This window comes from Pleuronectes platessa, chromosome 21, assembly GCF_947347685.1.
Source record: "Pleuronectes platessa chromosome 21, fPlePla1.1, whole genome shotgun sequence".
Taxonomy (NCBI): Eukaryota; Metazoa; Chordata; class Actinopteri; order Pleuronectiformes; family Pleuronectidae; genus Pleuronectes; species Pleuronectes platessa.
The window spans coordinates 4123577-4146281 of NC_070646.1; the positions used below are offsets into that span (position 1 = coordinate 4123577).

At 44.5% G+C, this 22705-nt stretch overlaps 4 protein-coding genes across 6 annotated transcripts; 1 reads left to right on the plus strand and 3 right to left on the minus strand.

Moving 5' to 3' along the window:
• Positions 1–292: 292 nt before the first annotated feature.
• prrt2 (proline-rich transmembrane protein 2) lies at positions 293–4602 on the minus strand. Its single transcript, XM_053414166.1, has 5 exons — positions 4375–4602; positions 2143–2432; positions 1653–1951; positions 1444–1573; positions 293–460 (listed from the first exon to the last, which is right to left on the minus strand). Exons 2-5 carry the CDS (start codon positions 2375–2377, stop codon positions 444–446), a joined length of 681 nt encoding a protein of 226 aa, XP_053270141.1. The 5' UTR covers positions 2378–2432; positions 4375–4602; the 3' UTR covers positions 293–443.
• A 307-nt stretch (positions 4603–4909) lies between these two features.
• kif22 (kinesin family member 22) lies at positions 4910–10706 on the minus strand. The gene is made up of 13 exons (XM_053413794.1): positions 10362–10706; positions 9869–10081; positions 9652–9779; positions 9135–9286; positions 8660–8869; positions 7915–8311; positions 7445–7565; positions 7010–7130; positions 6618–6780; positions 6126–6220; positions 5703–5903; positions 5506–5565; positions 4910–5107 (listed from the first exon to the last, which is right to left on the minus strand). The coding sequence occupies exons 2-13, from the start codon at positions 10054–10056 to the stop codon at positions 5078–5080; spliced, it is 1866 nt and encodes a 621-aa protein (XP_053269769.1). The 5' UTR covers positions 10057–10081; positions 10362–10706; the 3' UTR covers positions 4910–5077.
• A 122-nt stretch (positions 10707–10828) lies between these two features.
• pagr1 (PAXIP1 associated glutamate-rich protein 1) lies at positions 10829–13255 on the plus strand. Of its 2 annotated transcripts, none has more exons than XM_053413796.1 (5): positions 10829–11026; positions 11241–11446; positions 12238–12574; positions 12668–12756; positions 12866–13255. In XM_053413796.1, exons 2-5 carry the CDS (start codon positions 11275–11277, stop codon positions 13099–13101), a joined length of 834 nt encoding a protein of 277 aa, XP_053269771.1. In that variant the 5' UTR covers positions 10829–11026; positions 11241–11274; the 3' UTR covers positions 13102–13255. The 2 variants fall into 2 exon arrangements, with proteins under 2 accessions (XP_053269771.1, XP_053269770.1); XM_053413795.1 differs by having other exon boundaries at positions 10830–11026; positions 11259–11446.
• Positions 13256–14147: 892 nt separating this feature from the next.
• Positions 14148–21315, minus strand: tlcd3bb (TLC domain containing 3Bb). 2 transcript variants are annotated; one of them, XM_053413797.1, is made up of 7 exons: positions 20911–21315; positions 19394–19601; positions 19007–19090; positions 18305–18530; positions 17767–17862; positions 16381–16490; positions 14148–16232 (listed from the first exon to the last, which is right to left on the minus strand). In XM_053413797.1, the coding sequence occupies exons 2-7, from the start codon at positions 19516–19518 to the stop codon at positions 15965–15967; spliced, it is 909 nt and encodes a 302-aa protein (XP_053269772.1). In that variant the 5' UTR covers positions 19519–19601; positions 20911–21315; the 3' UTR covers positions 14148–15964. The 2 variants fall into 2 exon arrangements, with proteins under 2 accessions (XP_053269772.1, XP_053269773.1); XM_053413798.1 differs by lacking the exon at positions 20911–21315 and adding an exon at positions 20648–20889.
• Positions 21316–22705: the final 1390 nt, after the last annotated feature.

Consider the following 22705-nt stretch of genomic DNA (forward strand, 5'->3'; position numbering starts at 1 on the left):
GTCGGAACGGTGAAGGATGGATTTGGCGGACATTTTGTGGGGGACTTGCATGAGGCGTCGCTTCCTGTTTCATGTCGTGTTACCAGCTCCACTGGTTTTATCGTCCCACTGGTTTGAGTCAGTTCTGCGGACGGCGAAGAGTTTGTGTCTTTCTAGAGAATCGTTCTGAACGTGTTGGCGTGAATAAGAAGGGGCCGATTAGTCTGACTGCCCTTCTCCATCTTACATCAGACACCCCCCCCCCCCCCCAAACTCAATGCAGCAGCATTTGCATATGTCATTTTCTTCCGTTGGCGAAAAAGGACCTCTATAGATTACAGAAATATGAGTATATTGGGTGTATATTGGTCACACATCCAGGTAATGACTAGGTGGTAAAGACGGTGGTGCAGGTGAGGGCCAGTCGGTCAGTTGTCCTATCCAGTTTCACCCTGGGATGAAACTCAGGTTTTCACATTTACTAAAAGAAGAAAAGGAAGTGTATTAGTTGCGGTAGAGCTGAATATTCTGCAACCTTATATGGACGTGTTCACTTTCACAGACCACAGAGGACAATTACATCACGAGAAAACAAGGGTTGTCGAGTCCCAGAGCCCTTCAAGTCAAGTTGTGCGTGCATTTGCTCTCAAGCTGATTAAGTTAATTGCTACATCTCTGGGCTTAATGAGACCCAACAGGCAGAAACTGTCCGTGGTCGAAAACATACAGATGAGGAGTCACCTCATCCTTCATAAACGAATATACTTAAATATCAAGTCATGCAAATACTCATTGTTTTCCACTAATAAGTAATAATCACTGATCTGTTATAAGAATCTTTTTATTCGCCAGGTACAATAAATGCATTTATTGGTCTTGTGCGAGTCGACAGGTCACATGGATACATACATCTTATACATGTGTTACAGTGACAACAGGGCTCCACATAGTGCACAAGCGAACAGATCGAGGCGCACAACAGAAAGCACAAATCACTCAACAGACACACACACACTGATCTGAGGCATGTGGTCAGTTACAGCCGGAGGCCGCCCTGGTATTACAGAGGAAGATTTAATAAAAATGAAGATCTGAGTCAGAGGCAAATGTGATTAATACGCTCTGATCTCTGTGGGGCGTTGACATGGTTCCTGCAGTGTGTTAGGACTGGTGCAGGCTTCACAGCTAGTGCAGTGTTGTGCAGACTTAGATGTGATAATATCAGAGAACACAGTCAGATTGTGCTAACGGAGCTAAATATAATGTCGGGATGGGATAAACAGTGACAGGGGCAGGTTTTGAAACCCAGATGATCAGCGACAGCAAATCTACTGCTGCAAATCTATCGAGGCAAACTTCAGAGGGGATATAGGAAGGATTGAGGGGAGAGAGTCGTCTGTGCACCACTACACAGAGGGTGAAAAGGTGTGGTTAGTGTTTAAAGGTCAGATTTGGGACACTCACTGGCCAGGTTGACAATGCAGGCGATGATGATGAACGTCCCTCCAACCAGTGAAACGATGGAGAGCATCTTGGCCACGCGGCCCAGGCGCACGGCACCGTCCAGGTTTCCCTGCTCCAGGCTGTTCTTGGCCTGAGGCAGAAGATCCAACCATCTGTTAGAACAGACTGCAGATCACAGAGTCCTACACAGCTACCAAACTGACTCTTACCATGATGGAGTAGACGAATCCCACGATGTTTATGGGCCAGACGGGGCAGAAGCAGGCCAGCACGGACAGCAGGAGGTAGTCCTTCACCTTGGTGCGGTCCAGGGGCGGGACGGTGGCGATGCTGGAGTGGCGAGAAATGGACGGCCTCGGGGAAAAGGCGGTGTAGCCGATGGAGCTGGCCCTGCTGCCCTTCCTGGTCTTGTTGTGATGGGGGTAAGAGGAGATGGAGTGTTGTCTTCTGGGAGGAGAGGAGATGACTGGAGAGGTGGTTTCTGCAGGAACTGGATGAATCCCATTACCTACACATGTGGGGGGGAAAGGACAGGCAGATGTTTGAAACGCTGGCAGAGGTGCGTGTGTGTGTAGATGTGTGTAGATGTGTGTAGATGTGTGTCCTTCTGTGCACTGGAATGTGACTCTCCCTGAGCGAGCTGACTCAGCAGCTGCATGACCCACCCGCCGCCTTATCAGGTCAAACGCAGTCACTTACTGTTCTGCAGTTTCTCGTTGATGACGATGACCAGCTCTCCTTTGGATTTGCTGCGGGGGGGCCGCGTGCTGGCCGGGCTGCTGCCGCCGTGGATGAGGGGTTCACCGATGGACAGCTGTGGGCAGGGCATGGAGAAGGAGACGGAGGCTTGGCTTGACTGAGAGGCGTCCTGGTCCAGCAGCGATGGTTGTTCCTCCCCGGACCACGCAGGAGATGGGAGCATGTTCACGGCCATGTTGACTGCTGGCAAAATGAAGCCTCTGTTTGTGGACCAGTCCTATTTGCGCTGCCTGTTTGTGACACGTGAGAATGAGAAAATGGTTTTAACCAACCTGCTCTGCCCCTTATGCTTAGGGTCTGTTTGAAAAGCGTGGGGGGGAGGATCACAAGAGAGGGAGGGTGGTGCATTTGGTGCTTTTTAAAAGGGGGGGAACTTCTAAAGGTTTATCCAAGATATACGTTTTATTTTATTGCCAACAAATAAATAAATGTGAAGATCAAATATTTCCACCACAGGTCATTCAAGTGCATTTTGCCTCTGGGTTTATTTACCTCACTCAATTGATCTCAAATAAACTAATGAGATCAATTAGTAGTTTTTGAGAAACCGGACAAATGTGTTATTTAAATTCCTGTAACGTGCACATCCTGTTCTTTGCACAAATAAATCAAGCTCAGATGATTTGATGGCTTCATTTCAACATAATCAATACAGGATCAATACTGTATTGATCAGTTAAAACAGAGTGGAAGACCTGCTTCAGATAATAAAGACCATAAATCCAATTGTTGTAGGTCTACTGGAACAAAAGACCATTTTTCAGAGGTATTAATAAAATGGTGTGGTATTTATTATTGATGTTGAAAGTGTCTGATATGAAATATTAAGCTGTTTGGTGTCATGTAGAAAGATAAGTTAGAAAGAACTACAGCCTCTTCTTGTCTGTTCAATACTGTTTGTCCTAAATTCAACCTAAAAGAGAATTAAAGCCGAGAGATGTGCTAAAGAGGAACCGCACACCACAATGAATTCTGGGATCCACTGGATACAGCTTGAAAGTGGTAATGGGAGCCAGTGGAAGTGCTCATTATTCTACATGTGGTCACTGGGACAGACAGATGTGATATCTCCGGTTCTGCTGCATCCACTCTGATCACGTTTCACACAATCCGTTGTGACAATATTACAGGAGTTCAATGCAGAATCAGATACTTTATCTTCTATTAGAGAACGCCAATTATTTCTAACTGCATTTAATAAAGAGTTGTACCAATTCATATACACTAGATAGGGACTATGGCCAAAGATTATATCAAGATATAGATAATTATCACGATAAAATATAATTTGTTTGCTCCTGGTTTTAAACTCTTCTTTATGAGCAAAGACATCAAAACATTGGTGGTGAATATAGCTGATCACATGACACCTCCTACAGTGTTTGCACGATGCCTAAGCAATAAATCTGTTTATTGAACCTTAGCAATTGATAAAAAGCCCTAATATAAACATTAGCATATACATACATGCATTTGCTTTTTTTGAAAATTGAAGGACGGGTGCACATGTTTTGTTTTGTCCACCCCCTCGAATCGATAATTTACACGCAGTCCCTGAAGACCCAGAGTCAACATCATCTTAATGAATCGCATGTTTCTCTCTTTGCTCAGTGCTCGTGCAGATAATCAGGCTGAAGGCAAACAGATGAAACGCTGTGGTTCACTGAGCTTCAGGCCCCGAGACGTGCGCGAGATATCAGGTGAGCCCAGAGAAGCGGGTCACGCCGACTCGGGCTCAGCACAAAGGCAGATGGGGGCAGGTTCCTTTAGAAAGCACACGGGCAGCCATGCTCTGCGTGCAGGTGTGTACATAGCGTTATTTCACCGTGTGTGTGCTCATGGCGGCCGCTTGTTGTGCACGGAACAAAAGGTGTAAAGGACGCGGAGGTAAAAAAAAAAAAAAAAACGAGCACAAAGGGAACATAGTGGAATGGAGGAGAAAGGGATGGAAGGATGATGGAGGGGGAGCGGGAGGGAGGCTGCTCATTAATTAGCCTCCTCCTCCTGCTGCTGCTTAGAATTCAGATGCAAGAAGGAACAAAAAAAACCACATGCACGTTGCATTGGATTCATGCAAAAAAAGCATGAATGCAAATCGATGACAGTCCTGGTGTGTTTCTCATTAATGCACAAGAGGATGAGGAGGAGGCTGCATAGATAAATCAAACTGACCTTTCTTTTATTAATCCAGTCGCTCCATCCCGGGCTCTGGCATCGTGCTGGCGTTCGTTTCAGGAGGAAGGAAGAACAGCATCAGACTCCACCGAGCATCTCAACATCCAGCAGACGTGCAGAGTTGTGTTGTTGTTGTGGTGCGTGTGAACGCTGGTGGAGCGTCTCGTTGCAGCGCAGTGTGTTGTTGGGATGGATGGATGAGCAGCCTCTTGGACGGCGGGGTGGATCTCAGGAGGTGTGTGTAATGAAAAGTGAAAACCAGGCAGACTACGTGCAGTGGGAGGGGCTGGAGGCAGGGGGCGCTAGATTGTGGTATAAATCCACCGATGCAGCTCCCAGAGTCTGTGATAACAAGGTGTCTCCTCCTGACAGAGGACAGGAGCCAAATCAGGTTTTCAAACTGGAAACGGGCAGCGCTGCCGCCGCAGAGGCTCACGGTTGATTCGTGAGCAGCGTGGAGGACATCTGACCACATGTGAAGGTGACCATCACATTGGTTCATCGTCACCAAGTAAACACACCAAACATTCAATGTCATGCCAGACGTTTATTAAAAAGCAGTGCGCCGCCAGCTGGCACACAGATGTAACTACAAAAACATAAGACAAAGAAAGTCATGACAAATAAAAACTTTTGTGAAAGGAATTATATACACTTGATGTGGGTTTTATTAAAACATTAAAATAAAAAAACTTAAAAATCACTTTCCCATGGCGCTCAGGATGTTCGCCTGAAAAGAAAGAAATGAACGTTAGCAACGAGTAAAACAAGATCATCCTCAAAGCAGCATAATGTGGTAAAGCTGGTCACAACCTCCAGGTCATTAGTATGAGGCAGAGTCATTAACCGTATTAGCATTTCTGAAAAGGAAATCTTAAATTCGTAACACTTTACAAATTAAGTTTGTTTAAATTAAATCAAATATGATTATCAATTTTTTTTTGGAAGTTGAAATACCCCTTTTTCTTTTACTATTAAATGTATCCTCAATACTGTTTTGCTAACATTTCTGACTCGCCAAACATAACAGTAAATTGGTGTCATTACGTGCAGTAATTTAGTCAAACCAGAGAGCTAGATGGAAAATCAGGCCATAGCTCAAAATCATTTCACTCGGGTTCCACTTACCTTCATGAAGGAAGAGAATCTCTTCTCGGTCATACCCTCAACTTTTACTAGATCTTCCAACTGCAAAACAGATGACAGAGGAGGTACATTAAAATCTCTAATCCCATCAATCACCTGAAGTTAGGAAAAGACAAGGTATTCTTGTGGCTCGAGTAACATTATACATCGGCCTAAGAGCAACATTTCAGTCTTCTGACCTTTAAGAAGTGGCCATGGATCTCCCTCCAGCCCAGGATGAGCTTTCCTTTCTTGTCACCGATCAGCTGCAGACCTTTCAGCTCCTTGAGGGAGCCGGAGTTAAGAACCTGCAGGATTTTTTGCCTGGAATGCTCCAGAACAGATGTATCCAGTTGGGACTCCCAACTAGTCTCCATTATATTCTCTTTACCACCTGGAAGCTGAGAAATAAAGTACAGACCAAGTAATTAGGACAACAATAGCCTGTACAGAGAATATACAGTACATGATAATAATTGATCGATTGATAAAATGTATTTGTCTGTATTGGCCTGAGGAGGATGTCTGTTTTGTAGCGTCAATTGTCAAAAAATGAACTGAAGCTTAAAGCATCAACTTCTATCTGTTGCTTGTGAATCTGCAGGAAAGGCTCAGACGCTGACCTCAACCTGGTCTGAAAGCTTCCTCTCTTTCTTCTTGACACAGACCGACTGCTTCTTGACGACCGCGAGTTGCTTTAGAGGTTGAAGCTGGGACACTGGTGGGGGGGGAACCACATCAGTAAATAATTAATTCAAGTAATCCCTTAATGAGGCAATATTCACAACATAGATGCACAACAATTTTCACATTGAAACTGTCAAATAATCCGCTGATGAAATAAAATCTAAATAGTGCATCGTCCATGTCCACACTGATCAGCTGAGGGGTGTAAAAAAAAGTATCCCTCCTCATCGTTATTTGATATCATATATGGCTCCTATAATGTCGACTGAGCTCTAATATCACATTGCAGCTCATTGGCTCCAGTTAGTCAACACAATAGAAGGAGTGAGTCACTACTCTTTGGGAGGCAGGAAAAATAAAGCTTTATCAAATAGGAAAGATTGTCATATTTAGCAATGATTTATCCATCGCTGTAATGTCCAACTGACCTTGTAGGGGTTGGACCACAGCCTGCTGCTTATTGGGTCTTGTAGCATTTGACGGTTTTCTTTGCAGAGGAGCTGAGGTGTTCTTAAAGGCTGGCTCCTGGTTGGCCGATTGACTCATCAGAAGGGCCTGGCTCTCGTACTTCTTCTGCTTCTCTTTGAGCTCCTGCAAAAACAACCGAGTGGTGAGGTTGGCTGTCAAACATCCAGGAAGAAGAGTTAAATCGATCCCTACAAAGACCTGACTGTATCAGCATTTGGTAAAATAGCAAACGGACGGAAAGTCTGACACTGATAAAGGCTGAACCAGAATGTCAACAAAATATTTATACTATGCAGAGTATTTACCTGGAACATTCGTGGAAGCAATATAAGTGATAAGTGTGTGTTTTCACCTGGATCTCCTTGCGAGACTGGGCCACATCATTAAGCATGCTGTTTCTGTCCTTGTCTTGGCAGCTCATCATCAACTTCTCCAGAGCTAATAATCTGTCCATCACCGATGGTTCTGACAAACTGGTGTAGACACATTAAAAGAAAGGTAGGGAGACCACAGGTTAGAGAGGTCATGTGCTTTCAAATGGAGTCAGAAGTCAAAAGGTCAACCAGGATGATCAAACAAACGTGGGCGAATATTCCAGCAAAGACAAGACTGGCACACGTGATAACATTCGACAATAAAGCAGAGCTCTGTTTTCAAGAAAGAGGGCGTTGCCTTCAGCTGTGACTAAAAACAGTGAGTGTGTTCACTCCAGTCAAACATCAGTTAACAAGTCGTATTAGCCGGGCAAATAATAAAAGAATCATTCTATGGGTGTGTGGTCTTTAACCTGTTCAAATGTGCAGAGGGCGATGAAGCATCCTGTTCGGTTTTCTTCTCCCCTTTCTGTTTCTTCTTCTGTGGCTCGGTGCCAGAACTTCCTGCCTCCTGGTCTCCTCTGGCCCGCTTCACTGGAGATGAAGGCAGAGGGGAAATTAGCAGTTTGGTATTCAGTGCACTCAAGCAAGTGTTGGTGAGGTTCTCCTGAGTGTAAAGCAATCTACATGATGGTACATGGGTTTGGGCTGCATTGCAGTGCTTGAATTAATGCCAAGAGAAAAGCATGACTGCATTTAAGAAAGTGATACTCTAAAACTGTAGAAACCAGAGGTGCAAATATTTAAAAAGTACTTCTATCTTGCTGAGAGACAGCCGGCTGTTTATTCCAAGCTATCGTCCTCTAGGATGTGACACTGGTGCCCCCTGTTGGCATTTAGGTCAAATTCTCAGAAGGAAAAGGTTTGTGCTCCTCTCACTCACCTGGCAACACGGGGACAGCAACAGTCTCCCGGGTGAAGGGCTTATTCACGATGAGCTTTGATTTGGCAGCAAAGTTTAGAGCACTAAATGTGTCAAAGTAGTATTTGTACTCCGGTGCAATATTTGTGATCATGACAGAGTGCGCGGAGCCACCCAAAGAGTCCTGTAGCAGCCGTGTTAGTTTACTGTCTCTGTACGGGACACGGACGGCAGTGCCAGAGTTCAGAGAATCCACCACTTTGCTCAGGGTGAAGAGAGACAGGTTGATGGCACCGCTCTCCTTCAGACGAATGCCCTGGTTGCCGGTGCGGCGGTTGTCCTCCGACCCAGCGAGGTCTACCAAGTACAGCTTGCCCGTCTGTTGTCTGTTGGGAAAGGCGCGCTGAGTCCGCACAACCTGGATTATGGAGAAAATTAAGATTTTAGAAAGGGCAACAGCAAAGTGGTCAGACAGAGGCTGGAGTAGAGGACAGAATTCCAAGGCTGAGAAGCAGCATAGATAGAAGTACAAATGTAAAAGTAGGATTTATGTTGGTTAAGAAGACACCAGACTGAATCCCTCTTAGAGTAGTCCCAGATGCTGCTAGCGGGAGCGTTGCAACAAACAGTTAATGTTAGCACCAGCTACCAAATCTTGGCCTACCGCACAAGGGCCACGCCCTGTTCAAGATGCTGTCCACAACAGACACAAGCACTGACCAGCTCAATAAACAAAACAGATCGTTGATCAGACTCAAAATCACACCTTGATGAGGAGAATAGCATGGCTGCGGCTGGAACGCTCGTTTAGTTTGGTAGAGGCTGTAGTCCGATTAAGTGTGGCAGGCACAAAAAGTTTGTCAAATTCTGAGAAGGAGGAGATCGTTGTGTGGGTGAGGCCGGGGATGAGGATGTTCTTGTCCTTGTCCTCTCTGATTGGCAGATCGTGGGAGCCTGGCGATAGAAGATCTAGAACCTGAGAGAATGAGACGGATGCAATGATGAACTGCACAGTGTCATAAAATTTTAATTTAAGCAACAAATGCTTATACATAGAGGATCAATAAAAAAGTATAAAAGCTACAAGTCCTTTTTCTTTTGTAGTTTAAATAGTAACTTTGTTACTCGTTAATATAAAAAGGTAATTTATCAGTGCTTACTTTTAATGCTATAACAAATGACTATCCATCTCTGACACCGGGTCACACTATGCTGTTTGTTAACCAGCCAATAATTCATACCTTCTCGTTGTAAATTTCCAAATAAGACATGCCAATGCTGTAGTCCCATCCCTCATCTTCATCCTTTGCTTTCACCAGATTGAAGATCTCGCGAACGGCTCTGGGGATCATGCCTGGCTGAGCTGAGCTGCCCAACATGGTGTGTGTCTTACCTGAGAGGTAGCAGAAAATAAACCATGTAAGATAGTGTTGTGCCAAAATCTTCTATACATCTCCGCATAATTTTACCCATTGATCTATATTGTCCCCAATCCAGTCCTTTTATACCAGTTTAAATATTTCTCAGGCAGCAATACAACTCATAAGAAACAGTTGCTGGTGGTAGATTTCTTTCTGGCCCAATACAGTACAACTCTAAGAGAAAATAGAGTGTTGAGAGTGAGCTCAACACTGAAACTCTGCATTATAAATTAAACCAGGTAACACAGTAACTTTTATTCCACTTAAACCATTAAGAAAATGGGTAAACTGGCGGTGGAATAAAAAGCCATAAGGTGTAAATGTGCTCTTTAAACACCTGCTCCTGTTGGCCCATAGGCAAACACACTGGCATTCTGTCCATTGAGGGCGTGCGGTAGAACGGGCTTCACCGAGGAGAGGAAAACCTGCTGCTGGGTCGTCTGTTCCGAGTGAACCGCGTCAAAGCTGAAAACAAATCACACAGAACACGCTGTTGGAAAATATCAGGCCTATATATGAGATCAAACCAGTTGAGTTGCACTGGGAACACGTACTGGTATTTGACCGTCTCCGTGGCGTTCCTCCAGTTGGTAATCTCCAGGTTCTGGGAGTCCAGGCCCCTCACGCACGGCCCCTCGTTCTTATCGTCCTGCTTGCCCATGAAGGGTCGGAGACGGACCGCCACCCGAACCCTGGAGGTCTTCCTGCTCGCTCCATCTCCCGTCGCCACACGCTGAGCCATGTTGAACTAGTGAAAACAAAACCGCCTGGAGGAAAACAAGCAGAGAGTTAGACACGTAAGTACTCGTTGAGGAACTAGAGTTAAACAGTTCAAACATATTAAAGTAAGTTAGAATGAATCACTGGTCTGCAACAAACAATGCAAAGTGATAATACAAAGTTACGTGCACTTTATTTACCGATGGTCTCTTTTGGCTAACAGGCTAACTAAGATAGCGTCGTGTAACGCAAACGCCTCGGTCATTAGCCTAAAAGTTAGCGTTGCTGCTTCGTCAGATTCGTTACAAATGTAGCGTCAACACGTACCGATGTTGTGAGAGAACTCCTGCTTCAAAACCCTCTTCGTGAGTCTCCAAGTTCCACTTTGGGCGACATTGCGGACACCGACTTTTAACAATGGCGTCAAAGCGTCTCTAACGGAACACTTTTCAAAAGAGGAGCGCTGACACCGGAAGCGACTGCAGACCAATCAGAGGCCGACCTGACACTGGCGCCTATTTGACGTCGAGCCACATCGTTAATGGGACGTAATCGGGCGTCAAACGTCGCCGTGAACTTTATGGTTTATATTCACCATTTCATTTACGCTATTAACGTGCAGAGTGAAGCAAATAGTCCGCGTTTCAATTCCGTGCGATCGGAATTGATAAACGTCCGGGATTACGCGTTGCACAGGAACTGACGTCAGCGCAGATCTTCACCGCAGATGCTCGAAGTGCGCGTCGTTCACCCGCGCTCCCGACGGACCATCCCCATGATGTATAACTCAGCGGGAACGCGCGGCGCAGTCTCGCCGGACCGAGCGGACGGTCACGCAGTTGTTGGATCCAAAATGGCGCAATGTTTACGTCTATTCAGATCTGGTTCTTGTCCCTAACAGGTCTCATGGCGCGAGGCGGTGACTTTATCTCCCGGGAAAGTTAATCCGAAGACACCGTTTAACCGCCACGTCACTGATCCACGATAATCCGGTAATTGCACGCTCATACGTTGGCTTCATTGTATTTTGTGTTTAGGCCTGATGTTAGAAACCCTGTTAAATCTAAATGAGATAAAGATGATGTTTCATTCGTGTATCGTTAAGCACGTGTTGAACGTTTCACGCCCGGGATCCCTGTTAGCTAACTCCCTGAAAGACCCCGCTAACCCCGTGTGTTGATAAACAACCATGTGGTTATGAATCAGATCCCTGTGTGGGTGCAGGTCTCCAGGGGGCAGGATGCAGGCTGAGGCCGCGCACTCTTCACTGGCAGAGGGCATCGAGGCTCTGGGGGTGAAGGACACGGAAACACCTGCTGCAGAGGAGGAGAACAAACCGGAGCAACAAGACACAGAGCTGACAGCTGCCACAGAGGAGGAGGAGAAGGACCCTGCACCCAAAGAGGAAGATGGTAAATACTGAGAAACACATACTGAAAAACAGAGGGAGATTTAGTAGTAGGAAAGAGATCTTCTCTTTTTTTGGTCCAAGGGTAATGACAAGTCTGAAAGTACAAGATACAGATGCTCACTTCCTATTCTGATACCTGGACTTAATATCAGTCTCATACCAGTAAGACCAGTTAGACCAAAAAAGCTTCTATGACGTGTTTAAACAGCTTTATGCTACTAACCTCGTATGGAAGTGAAGCTGCCTCTCATTTTTGAACGGCCTGGGTCAAGTAAAGCCCTTTTGAAAGACAAATACATACAGAATTTATGTTGTAGAACTTCTTTTAGTATCTAGTTTCCCAGTCATGACCCAAAAGTAACACAGATAAATAAATCTAGGAATACACAACAAATGACTTCCTATAGCTGTAAAAGCGCAGCCAGCGTTTATGCCACAGAAGTCTGATATGATACGTGTCAACTTTGTACTTGTGGAACTTTCTACGTGACTTATTTCTCGAAAAATCTGTGAAAATGTAAAAAAAAATACCCATCTCACAATGCTATAGAAACTGGACTTGCACCAAAGTTTAATGGGTTCGTCTTTGGTCCATGTGCTATCCTCCCACCAAGTTTCATAGAAAAATGTTCTGCGGTTCAGATTGATTAATTTTCAAAGTGCAGGAAAGAACATGAGAGTAGAACTAAAATGAGATTTGATTTTTTTTTTTTGTCAGTTTGGAGAGTGTTTTATTGATTATACTTAGACTCAAAAGCTTTTTATTAAACTTCCTTGTTGCTGCTTCCTCAGATGGAGACATGGACGCAGCGGAGGGAGAGACGAACATGGACGAAGCCCAGACGGACTCAGGTGTGAACGGGGAGGAGGGGAAGCCGGCTGTTGAGGCGGAGGACGAGTGGGAGCTTGCTTACAGCGATGAGGAAATGGAGGACACCAAAAACTGGATGCCCCCTCCTGCCGAGATCAAAAGACTCTATGAGCTCCTCGCTAAAGGAGAGATGCTGGAATTAAACTTTTTACCCCTTCCGAGACGGCCCCCTACGCCTGAACGCACAGAGTCGCCGGAAATAGATGAGGAGGAGGATGAGGCGGCGAAGGGAAGGGAGAGGGAGGAGAGAGAGCACAGGTCAGTTTGACCATTTATCAATCATCTCTACTCAACTGTGTTTTTTGTGTAATGATAAAGGAGAAGGCTCATGACTTTCTGTTTTTTTTTCAGGCCTCTTACTCCGACTGAGTTTGACTTTGATGAGGAGCAGATGAAAGCGACTCCGAAAAACGCCTTCATCAACAGACGTAGAACACCAGGTGTGATAACCGTCCATGTTTGCACTCTTGAGCTGCTGAAGCTAAATCAACTACTTCTGAACTGTCTGTTTTCCTTAGTACTGACTTAAATGTTTTTCTTCCCTTCTAGGATCCTCAGCTCGCTCATCCGTAAAAAGGGAAGCTCGTCTGGACAAGGTGCTGTCTGACATGAAGCGCCACCGCAAGATCGAGGAGCACATAATGCGCACGGGCAGAGATCTCTTTAAGAGCGAGAAGAAGAAGGAGGAAGCCCTGTCTCCAAACAGCCAGAAGGAGCGAGAGAAGGAGAAGGAACGAGACAGCAACCCCAACACCATCTTCTCACCGAGACAGAGGAGATACTGAGGTATTAAGACAGATGAGGACTTGCCCAGAGGCTAACAAGGACACAATCTTTCCACGGTGTTTCTCAAAACTTGAATTTTTTAATGTAATGAGTTTTGTATGTTTTCTATGTGTGTTTTGTATAATGGCAATAAACATTTTAACCCTGGAATAACCCTGTTGTACTGTGGACCTTGATTTTAAAAAACTTCTGTAACAGCATATGGTCCTATCAGTATGTCATGTTATACACCCAACATCCTAAAATATTATGGATAAGATAACAAAGGTTGTATTCCTTACTAATGTGAAGGAAGTACCTTAAAAAATAAGGTAAATCACCTCGAACAATTGTGTAAGGAATTAAGTGCTTTCCACAATCGCTCTGTCGGCCTTATTATTATTATAGTGGCCTATAATTCTAACTCTGTTTGATTTGTAAAAACATTTTACTGCGAAAAAGAACTTTAAAAAGCTCCACCACACATTTTAATTCATCTGCTCTCTATATAATGTTCGTAATTTTCCTTTGAAATAATTGACATGTTAGAAACGAGGTAAAGCACTACAAAATATGCAATAATTACAATCAGTGTGCATGAAGGAACACTGGCATTAGAATCTGTCCCAGGCTCCATATTTGGGCATTTACAGTAAATTTCTTCTCCAGTGTCATGGCCCAGGATCCACTGAGCTGCATACTGTTTCCAACTGACTTGTAACCTGATATCCAGAAATATTGCAGTGAAACAGTCACAAATATTAATTCCTGCAATGGCTAGATATACCGAGAGGGTTTTTATAGATTCAAAACCTCTTCAAACAGGACAGATTCAAGTATCTGAGGAAACATTTTGTTTTGTATGTAAAGTAAAAATGTAAGGGCGAAACTTTTTGTTCTACCTGAAACGATATCAGCCATTGCTTAATAGTGTTCAGGTTTTAAAGGTAACAATGTAATTCTGAGCCCTCTACTGGCTCATGTTCACCATTGAATTGAGAAATGTCTGAAATAACAGACACATTCAAATACGTTCACAGTGATAAAGAAAACACTCGAGACAGGATCAGGACAGAGAAGTATATTTCAGCTAAGTTTGAGTAACAATACAGCCTCCATACAAGGCTCAGAAGCATAGAGTATAGTATGGATGCATAAATATGCATTCAAAACCACAAACCAAATAAATTAATAAATAAATACTTACAAATAAATAACGAGCATTTTTGTGGAATATACAGTACATCAGTTGAAATGTTTTTAGTATCGTCAAGAAGCATTATTGTATTAATTCATGGAACAGGGGGGAATGAATATTCTGTGTTCAACATGCCCACAGTTGTCCAGATGTTTTGGCACACGCTGCTCTTTCTTGATGGATTCGGAACTTTGATTTTGTTTTTCCTTGACCCACTTCCAGGACAGTGTAGCGGCTTTAAAACAAACATAAAATGATTTAAAAAAACAAGCCAGTTTGTTCATAGAAGGTTCATGGAACCAGTGGTTCAAATACACGGCTCAATGATCAGAGCAACTCATACAATGCTAATACGATTCATCGGCTTATTGATGGTTTACAAACAACAAATGAGCTACATCAACACTATTGGGCAGATCTGCTGCATGTCAATCACAAGGAAATGCTTCCCCGTGATCTCCCTTTCACTTTTGGTTCCCTTCAAACTGTGGCTTTGCAAGTCCCCAAACAAAACTATAAGTACTTCATGGATCCCGGTTTGAACTATTCAAGCTAATTGAATGGATTTTTTTTTTTAAATGACCATACTCCTTAAAACAGAAAATAAAAAAAAACCACAAGTGAATTCGGTTTAAAGTGACTGCTACCGTGCATCACTTCCCTGTATGCAGAAAAATACCAGTGATTGCAGTAAATGGAATGAAGTCATATCTACACGGAAACAAAGAAGCACTGGTGGAACTTTTTGGGGTCGTCTGTGTTACACTAGGCAGTAAAACTGTGAAATGATTGGTTTTAATGCTGAAATGTAAGTGTTTCTTCAAAAATGACAAATGAGGAGAAAAAGAAAACCAACATCGACTAATACTGACATGGAAATAAAGACAATTTTACATCGGCTATGTACACCTGCACGTTTTTGTGCTCGAGGGAAAAACCTCTTCCTAATAGTTAAGAGGATAAAAATAAATTAAAAAAAAAAAATTAACTGCAAACAATGGGGGGGAGGGGGGGGGGGATAAGGCAGCAGAATACAGTCTGGTGAGATTATCTCCCTTCTAAAGATGAGTCAGTCTGCAGGTCGGTTACATTTTGTTAGAGTGACAGTGACTACAGAGAGGATACAGATAATAAACACTAACAAGTCAAAATACTGCTGAGCCGGGATTTTTTTCCTCTTTTTTGAAGGTCTTCTTCATTACTAAACTGAATTAGGCCTTTCATCTACAGCAAATGTACTAACATACAATATTATACATTCCTATTTTCCTGCTCTTCCCATACTGTGAGGCAGAGAGGACTGAATTTGATCTACATGAGGGCAATAGCCATCAATGCTCGCTATACATCCAGGCAAATTCCTCTCAGGTCAGTGCATGTTCCTTTCTGTCACAGTGCCCGATGACATCTTTAAATACAGAGAGTGATAATACACCGTTGTTTCCTACAAACTGAGAAGCCGAAGTGCTTGAGGACCAGCAACCAAATCATTCAGCTGTCAGACTCTGCCTACTGGCCACAAAGACTTCAGCGATCTGTGACGCCATTGTCTGTAGCTTTCTTCATATTGCTACTTGTTTCAAGTCTCACGTTTCCCTCACAGCTTTCTTTCCTTTACAAACTCATTGGTACATTCGCCTTCCTTCCTTCCCTCCCCCCCTCCCCTCCACTCCACTCCACTCTTCTCAGTGAGTGGGCAGCTCGGGCTCTGTGGAGCGGGTGCTGTAGCCGTTAGCGGGCTGGGGCAGCGCGCTGCCGTCCGCCTGGCTCTCCTTTGGTGCGGTTGTAGTCGGGCGTGGTCTCTGAGAGCGGGAAGTGCCCATGAATAGTCGCAGGGCTCCCCTGCAAATCAGGGAGAACCAATAGAGCTGCGGGGCCATGAGCAGAGCAGCACCGAGGTTACAGTGCCATGGCACTTTGAAGGGAACCATGGGGAAGGGGATGGAGGCATACCTGGATACAAACATGGGAAAAGAGGATTACAGGACTGTAAAGACATGCTCCCAGTCTTATTTACATAATCCATATGATAGAGATCACGCGACCCCAGCTCAGCGAGAGAGCAGAACATGAGAAAACAGAGATGGAAAGAAAGACATACCTTCCATAGGCGTAGTAGAGGTAAGGGAAGAGGAGGACTCGACAGATGAAAAAAGTGATCAGCATTAGAGCCCCATTCACTTTGTGCAGGAGAGTGTGTTGCTGTTTGTACTGAGAGCGAAAAAACAGAGGGAGAGGTCGAGAGAGGGAGACAGAAAAGCAAGCAGAATAGTTTGTTGAAAGCTGACGATGTTAATCTTCTTTGCAATCGTTTTATTTTTAATACCTTAATCATTATAATTGTTTAATACTATCTGCACGGACAGGACAAGAGAGTACAGTATGCCATGCTGCTGTTTGGACACTGGTCGATTTCTAAAGGACGTAGCGGGACAGAGTGTGTGTGTGTCAGTGAAGCAGTCCTTTTTCGTTTTTACATTCTCCTTTGTTTAAATCAGATTACTTAACTTTTATCTTTAACTGTCAACCTGCTTCAGTGAGATAACACTGAGGACAAGCTCACCCGTGCTTCCTCCACTTAACTGGTGACAGAATAACATGGCATCTCATCGATACATGCACTATTGTTCGTGTTACCTCCACCAAGGCGGTTATGTTTTCAGTCTTCTGTTTGTTTGATGCTTTGTTGTTTGGAAGCAAGATTACACAAAAACAACTGAACGGTTCACAATGAAGTTGGAAGGATGTGGTACGGGTCAGGGTAGAATCCATAAAATGTTGTTGCAAAGCCGTTTAAATGTTTGCTCCAGGATTTCTTTTCTTTCTTTCACATTGTGAGATATTCCAGAGAATAATTCCTGGATTTTGATGGGAAAAAATAGGCACATTCTCTATAATAATCTGCAATTTGGTGCAGCTTGATTGAAATGAAGAGGACTATGCAGCCTTGGCGGAGGTATGCGCGACATTCTAGACATTTGTCGTTTTTTATTCTATTGCTAAAACAGCTCTGAGACCAATGGTATTTATCAAACGACAACATGCACTTTTGTCAGGGATGGGAGGGCCAGGGTGCTCAGTGACGGAGGGTAAAAGGGCAAGCGGAATGCAGTGTAAGTACTAGGGGTATATTCAGAGGCTAACAGCTGTAGGAGCCTCCGATGGGTGACGAGCAGAAAGCCGTGGTGGGAACAAACTTCATACATACTCTGAGACACTGAACGCATACCCACACAAGCCTCACACACACACACAGGTGGATGCAGCTCCTAGGATGTGTATTCACAAAAGCTGTGTTGATGATGAATGCGTGATGTGCCTGACAGGAGCCGATGGGCGTGAAAAAGGTGCATGCTGGGAGTGTGACCGAAAAATATAATCTCCATTGAATGAAAAAGAGAGGAAAGATCCGGACAGTGAAGAGGAGCTTTAATGTGAGACATGCAACAAGGATCAAAACTTCTGTGAGGGTAAACAAGGAACTTACCTGGATGAGTATTTTTCCTAAGCAGACAGACGGAGTGCTGAGCTCAGCCATGAACAATATACCCTGGAAATAATCTCCCTTTCCTTGTCGCCAAAACTAGAAATCGAAAATGAGATTGATTAATACTTGGTGCAATTACAGATGTGTCCTTTGTGGACTTTCTGCAATAAACACACATCTCTTCAGAAATATATACCTGGGGCTCGCAGGACAAAAAACTGCCCTCCCCCAGTGTATTTGACTTGCAGTGCAGTTGTAAAGAAGTTTGTCCTCATCAAAGATTCTCTTTCATCAACAACACTCCTCAGTCTACCATTATTATTATCATTTGACATTTTCTTCTTTTTCTGGGTGCACCTGCCTCCCACACAGTTCTCTCTATAGTGATGTCAACGAATTCCAATTAAAGCTTAGCACTTACACATGATATCTATTGTTTTATTTCAAATTGAATGTGCTGAAGCTCAGTGGCTGAGGAACTGGACGCTAACATTGCAGGAATCGCTGCTGAACATAAAGAGCAATGTGTGACAGTTACCACAGAGACGGGGAAGCAGACGGTGACCATGACAACATGGTGCAGCACCATGAGGAACTCGCGACGCAGGTAGCTGGTCAGTGCTGAGCTCATTTGCTGGGGTGCAGCCGAGGCCTCCTCGTGCCCTTTGACCCGTAGCTTGTACCAGTAGCACATGAACATTGCGTAGATGTCGTACACAAAGTAGGGAACGGCGAACATGATGTAAGAGCTGGTCAGCCAATGCCTGTGTTGAGAGGGAGAGAAAGTGACTTTTACAAACACGGAAAATTAAAGGATGAACAGAGCAAGAGCAGAGCTTTTCTAACACCATCTTAGCCTGTTACTTTGGTAACTACACAGTTTGACTTTTTTCATAATAACAGTATTAATTAATTAATAATAGTGCAGTTATTGCTCTCAATACAGACCAACTTCTTCCCTCCAGAATCTAAGCAACTCTCCATGGAAGAGATTTCATCTGAATCCACAATGATTTCAAGTGATAAAATGCTTTGGGCATTTCTTTTGAGCAGAGAAAACTTAAGGAATTGCTTTAGTAAAACTATTTATACACTTTTATGCTACTCTCTGACAAGATATTGATGTAAATTGTTTATATAAAGCACACTTCAAGTACATTGGTACATTTTGCACATTACAAGACTTGGTAGGCTGACTGTATGTGATTGAATATTTTCTGATAAAACGGTTTTGTCTCACTGGTCCTCGATGATGTCCCCGCAGGAGGAAGCAATGATGTAGCCAGCTGAGGAAGCCATGACTGCCTGGACTGACGACACCAACCTTGGAACAGAGAATAGAAAATAAACATAATGCTTTTCTCAAGGGTTTCAGATTGTCTACTCAAACCTAGTTAGCCCTGTCACAATTAAGCTGAAACAATGCAGCTGAAAGCATAACTGCAGCCAGAACAACTAGACACACTGGATATAAACGTTAGTCTCAACAACTTGGATGGAGTTGCATGGAAGTACTTGAATTTTGAGCAATATCTTGAGTGCTGGGTATCTATGTGATATATCTGCAGCCATCAGGCACTTCAATGCAAGTCTCAAAGAAAACAAAAAAAGTATAAGAGGGCCTCACCTGGCCGACACAATGACTGCATCTCCTTCGCTCCATCTGAGCGCTGGGATGGACTTGAGACATTGTTTGGACAGAAGGAAAAGACCTGGAAAGAACACAGACCCAGCAGCTAGGATGGTCAGCATGGTCCCCGGTGATCCGTCCGAGAGGCAAAAAGTTCAGCAGGCAATCTGGTCCTTGAGATCCGTGGCTCTTTTCCCCCCTCTCTCTGAAAGACACAACACATCAGACAGTGGAGAGACGGTTCATATCGATCTCACTGGCAGCAACTCCCACATCTATGCATTTGCTAAGATAACAGACAAAGCACAGTATCAAAGTCCAACATGTGTCTCAATATACAAGTCTAGCCTCACTGCCCTACGGTTTGCCATAAGCACAACGAGATAACGTGCATAGAACAGACACTTGGGAATACATTTTCAAATTTTTTGATAAATAAAAAAAGGTGAAAGAAGTGAGTTAAAGGAATAGAAAGCCTGAGTTCATGGGACAGAAGGTCCTGTTGTGCAACACCCTGCCCCTGCACATGTGATGACCCAGTGAGCCTTAATCACAGTTATTCCCGGGGCAGCCATGTGCTTGTTCCATGCAGGTTTGCACTTTGCTTACAATGGACTAGCTGACTCGTTAAAAAGTTGAAGTCCATTAGCAAGAATACGCACTGCGCCCCCCCCCCGCACGTCGAAAATATCGACCCAGACCCGGGCTGCTGGTGCTCCGGGTCCATGTTGACCGAGGTGCCTGAATCTATCCGCCTGTAAAACACTTAAGATCCACAAGTTTGTGCAGATGAGCAAAGTGACACCCGCTCGATGTTCAACTCAACTATTCTGGTTTTGACCTGACACAACGTGGACGTTAGCACGAGCAGCTAATGGACTCCATCTGAAGTGGAAGATCACACATGTCAAAACCTCCCCGGCTGCCAAATGACTTAGCTCCACTGTCCGTTTTCCATCAAAAACACACCAGCTAGTTACGCTAACAACAACAACACCACCACCACCACCGGGCAGCTACAGGTAACATGTGATGTTGCTGCCAACCTGTTAGCCACAAACAAGTCGGTGTGTGTATTTAACGTCGGAAGACGACCATGCTAACATGACATGTCCTCCCCGACCCTCGGCGAGCATGACCCCACCGTATGAATCACTGCTAACAATGACGCTAGGTCCGTTAGCTCGCGTTAGCATCTCGCAGCCGCAGCTTCAGTGAGCAACCATTTCGTTTAGAGCCCATCCAACAAACCGGAGAAAGCATCATGGTGAAGAAGAGAGAACTCAGATCAAACCCGAATGTAGACCCCCCGTGGGTTGAGCCAAGTACACGAAAAGGCCACGGTGCCGCTAATCTGTCTTGTTAGCTTGTTATTTGTTTGTAGCCGTTAGCCGGCGCTAGCGGCTGATCCCCATGCACGCCAAATCACTGCTAGCTAGCTAGCTGGCTAACGGACTTCTGGGGGCACACATGTTTTCTAAATAAATGGAGAAACGGATTGAAGCATCATTTACTTGGAGACTCTGCGGAGTCCGTTCAGCGGCCAGTCGATGCTCGGGTCCTGCGGAAAGCGTCTAGAGGTGTCCCGGGGGTCTCCGCCTCGACGATCCGCATGTTTATGCGGCCACTTCGATGTCTGAAGGGTAGCAGCAGCGAGCTAACGTTAGCTTGCAGCAACTTAGATCGAAATCTACGCGAGGGCAGCTCACTGGGAGCATTGGACACTTCCCTGCGATGTGGCCGGCTCAAGCGAAGCGGCGAGTTAACACGCGGCCAAAGCAACGGGAGGGAAACGGCTGTGAGACGGTGCGATCCGTGGGTGTCCGAGGCGGCGACGTTAGCTGATCCCAGCCGCTATGTCATCGCATCAGCAGAGAGCAGATCCGCCGCTGCCTCCTCACATATGCAACGTTGACTCAACAGTATGGAAGGATGCTGCTGCTGCGCCAGCTCCAGGTCCCACTGCTCCCACCGCTCCACAGCAGCAGCTCCAGTCTAACGAGGAACCTGCACCACCCACTGCTTTGCATTAAATTGGTTTTCTATTTGTTGCGATTTTCTGATGAATGGAGGATTTAGTTTTATTCCCTTTCACTCAGTATTCCTTCTCTTACTTATGGGTCTCTCTAATCCATGGTGGCAGTACATAGAGCAAGTCAGAGGAATATTAAATAAACCCGGCACATATACACACATATAAATATATAAACTCCCTCTTACACACATGGGATATGGGGTGTGGTATGTCATTCTACAGCTCAGGTCCTCTGGGAGATTGAGGGTTTTGTGTAGTATCTCTGATGTTCCATTCTGCACAGAGGCGTCTGATGTTGTACCTGTGATCTGCTGGAGCCGCGCTCCCAGTTCCAGTAAGGGCAAGTTCAAATCGTGGCAGTGGTTCCAGTGTCAACAGGAACTGCACTGATATAGCTGACTTTGATTCTACACCGTTTATAAGCAGCTGCCTCTGTGGCCACACTGTCTGAGAGCAACTAAGGCTGTTTGTGATGTATTCAATGAGATAGATATAGATATATATTTATATATATATACTGGTTTAGGAAAGTGTATTAGACAGTTGTTAGTTTTCGGGCTGTTGGACTCAAACTGGGAGGCAGCAGTTGCAACTGCCCCCAAACAGCTGTTTGCAACCTTTACAAATCAGTGACAGTTTCTGTTGCCACCGGAAGTGCCTCTACGAGCAGCTGCTCTCTCTCTCTCTCTCTCTCTCTGTTTCTCGAGTAATGGGCCTCAGTGCAGGGGCGCTGCTCAGGGGCCCCGGGCTCAGGGGCCCCTAACCCTAACCCTGTCGTGAAAAGTGTAAACCATGTACATATTCTCTGTATTTTAACTTAATTACCTACTTCATTCTATTTTATAATTTCATGATCTCTTGTCTTCCTCATTTAATATCTGCTGCTGTTGTAACAACTTAATGTCCTGGGCATGGGAACAATAAAGTTTATTTAATAGATAATCGATTGATGGATTACTTTGTTGTAGTAGTGGTGTATAGAAAGTGATTATGCCATAACCCCCCCCCCTCCAAAGTACTGCAGGGTCAGTCAGGTTATAATGGACGGACGTGTAATCAAAGGTGTACAGTGTAAATGTAGTGAAAGAGTAAAAGTTGGTGTTAATGGTGTGTTCGGAGTCAGACTCCGATTGTTTCTGGGCATCTTGGGAATGTTTGCCTCTGATTTTCTGTTCAATAGAATCAGCTTCATTTTCACTGAGAATTATTATCTGTCTGCTTTCAGAAAGAATCAAATTCACCTGTCCCGTGAAATATAATACTGGGTAATTTGC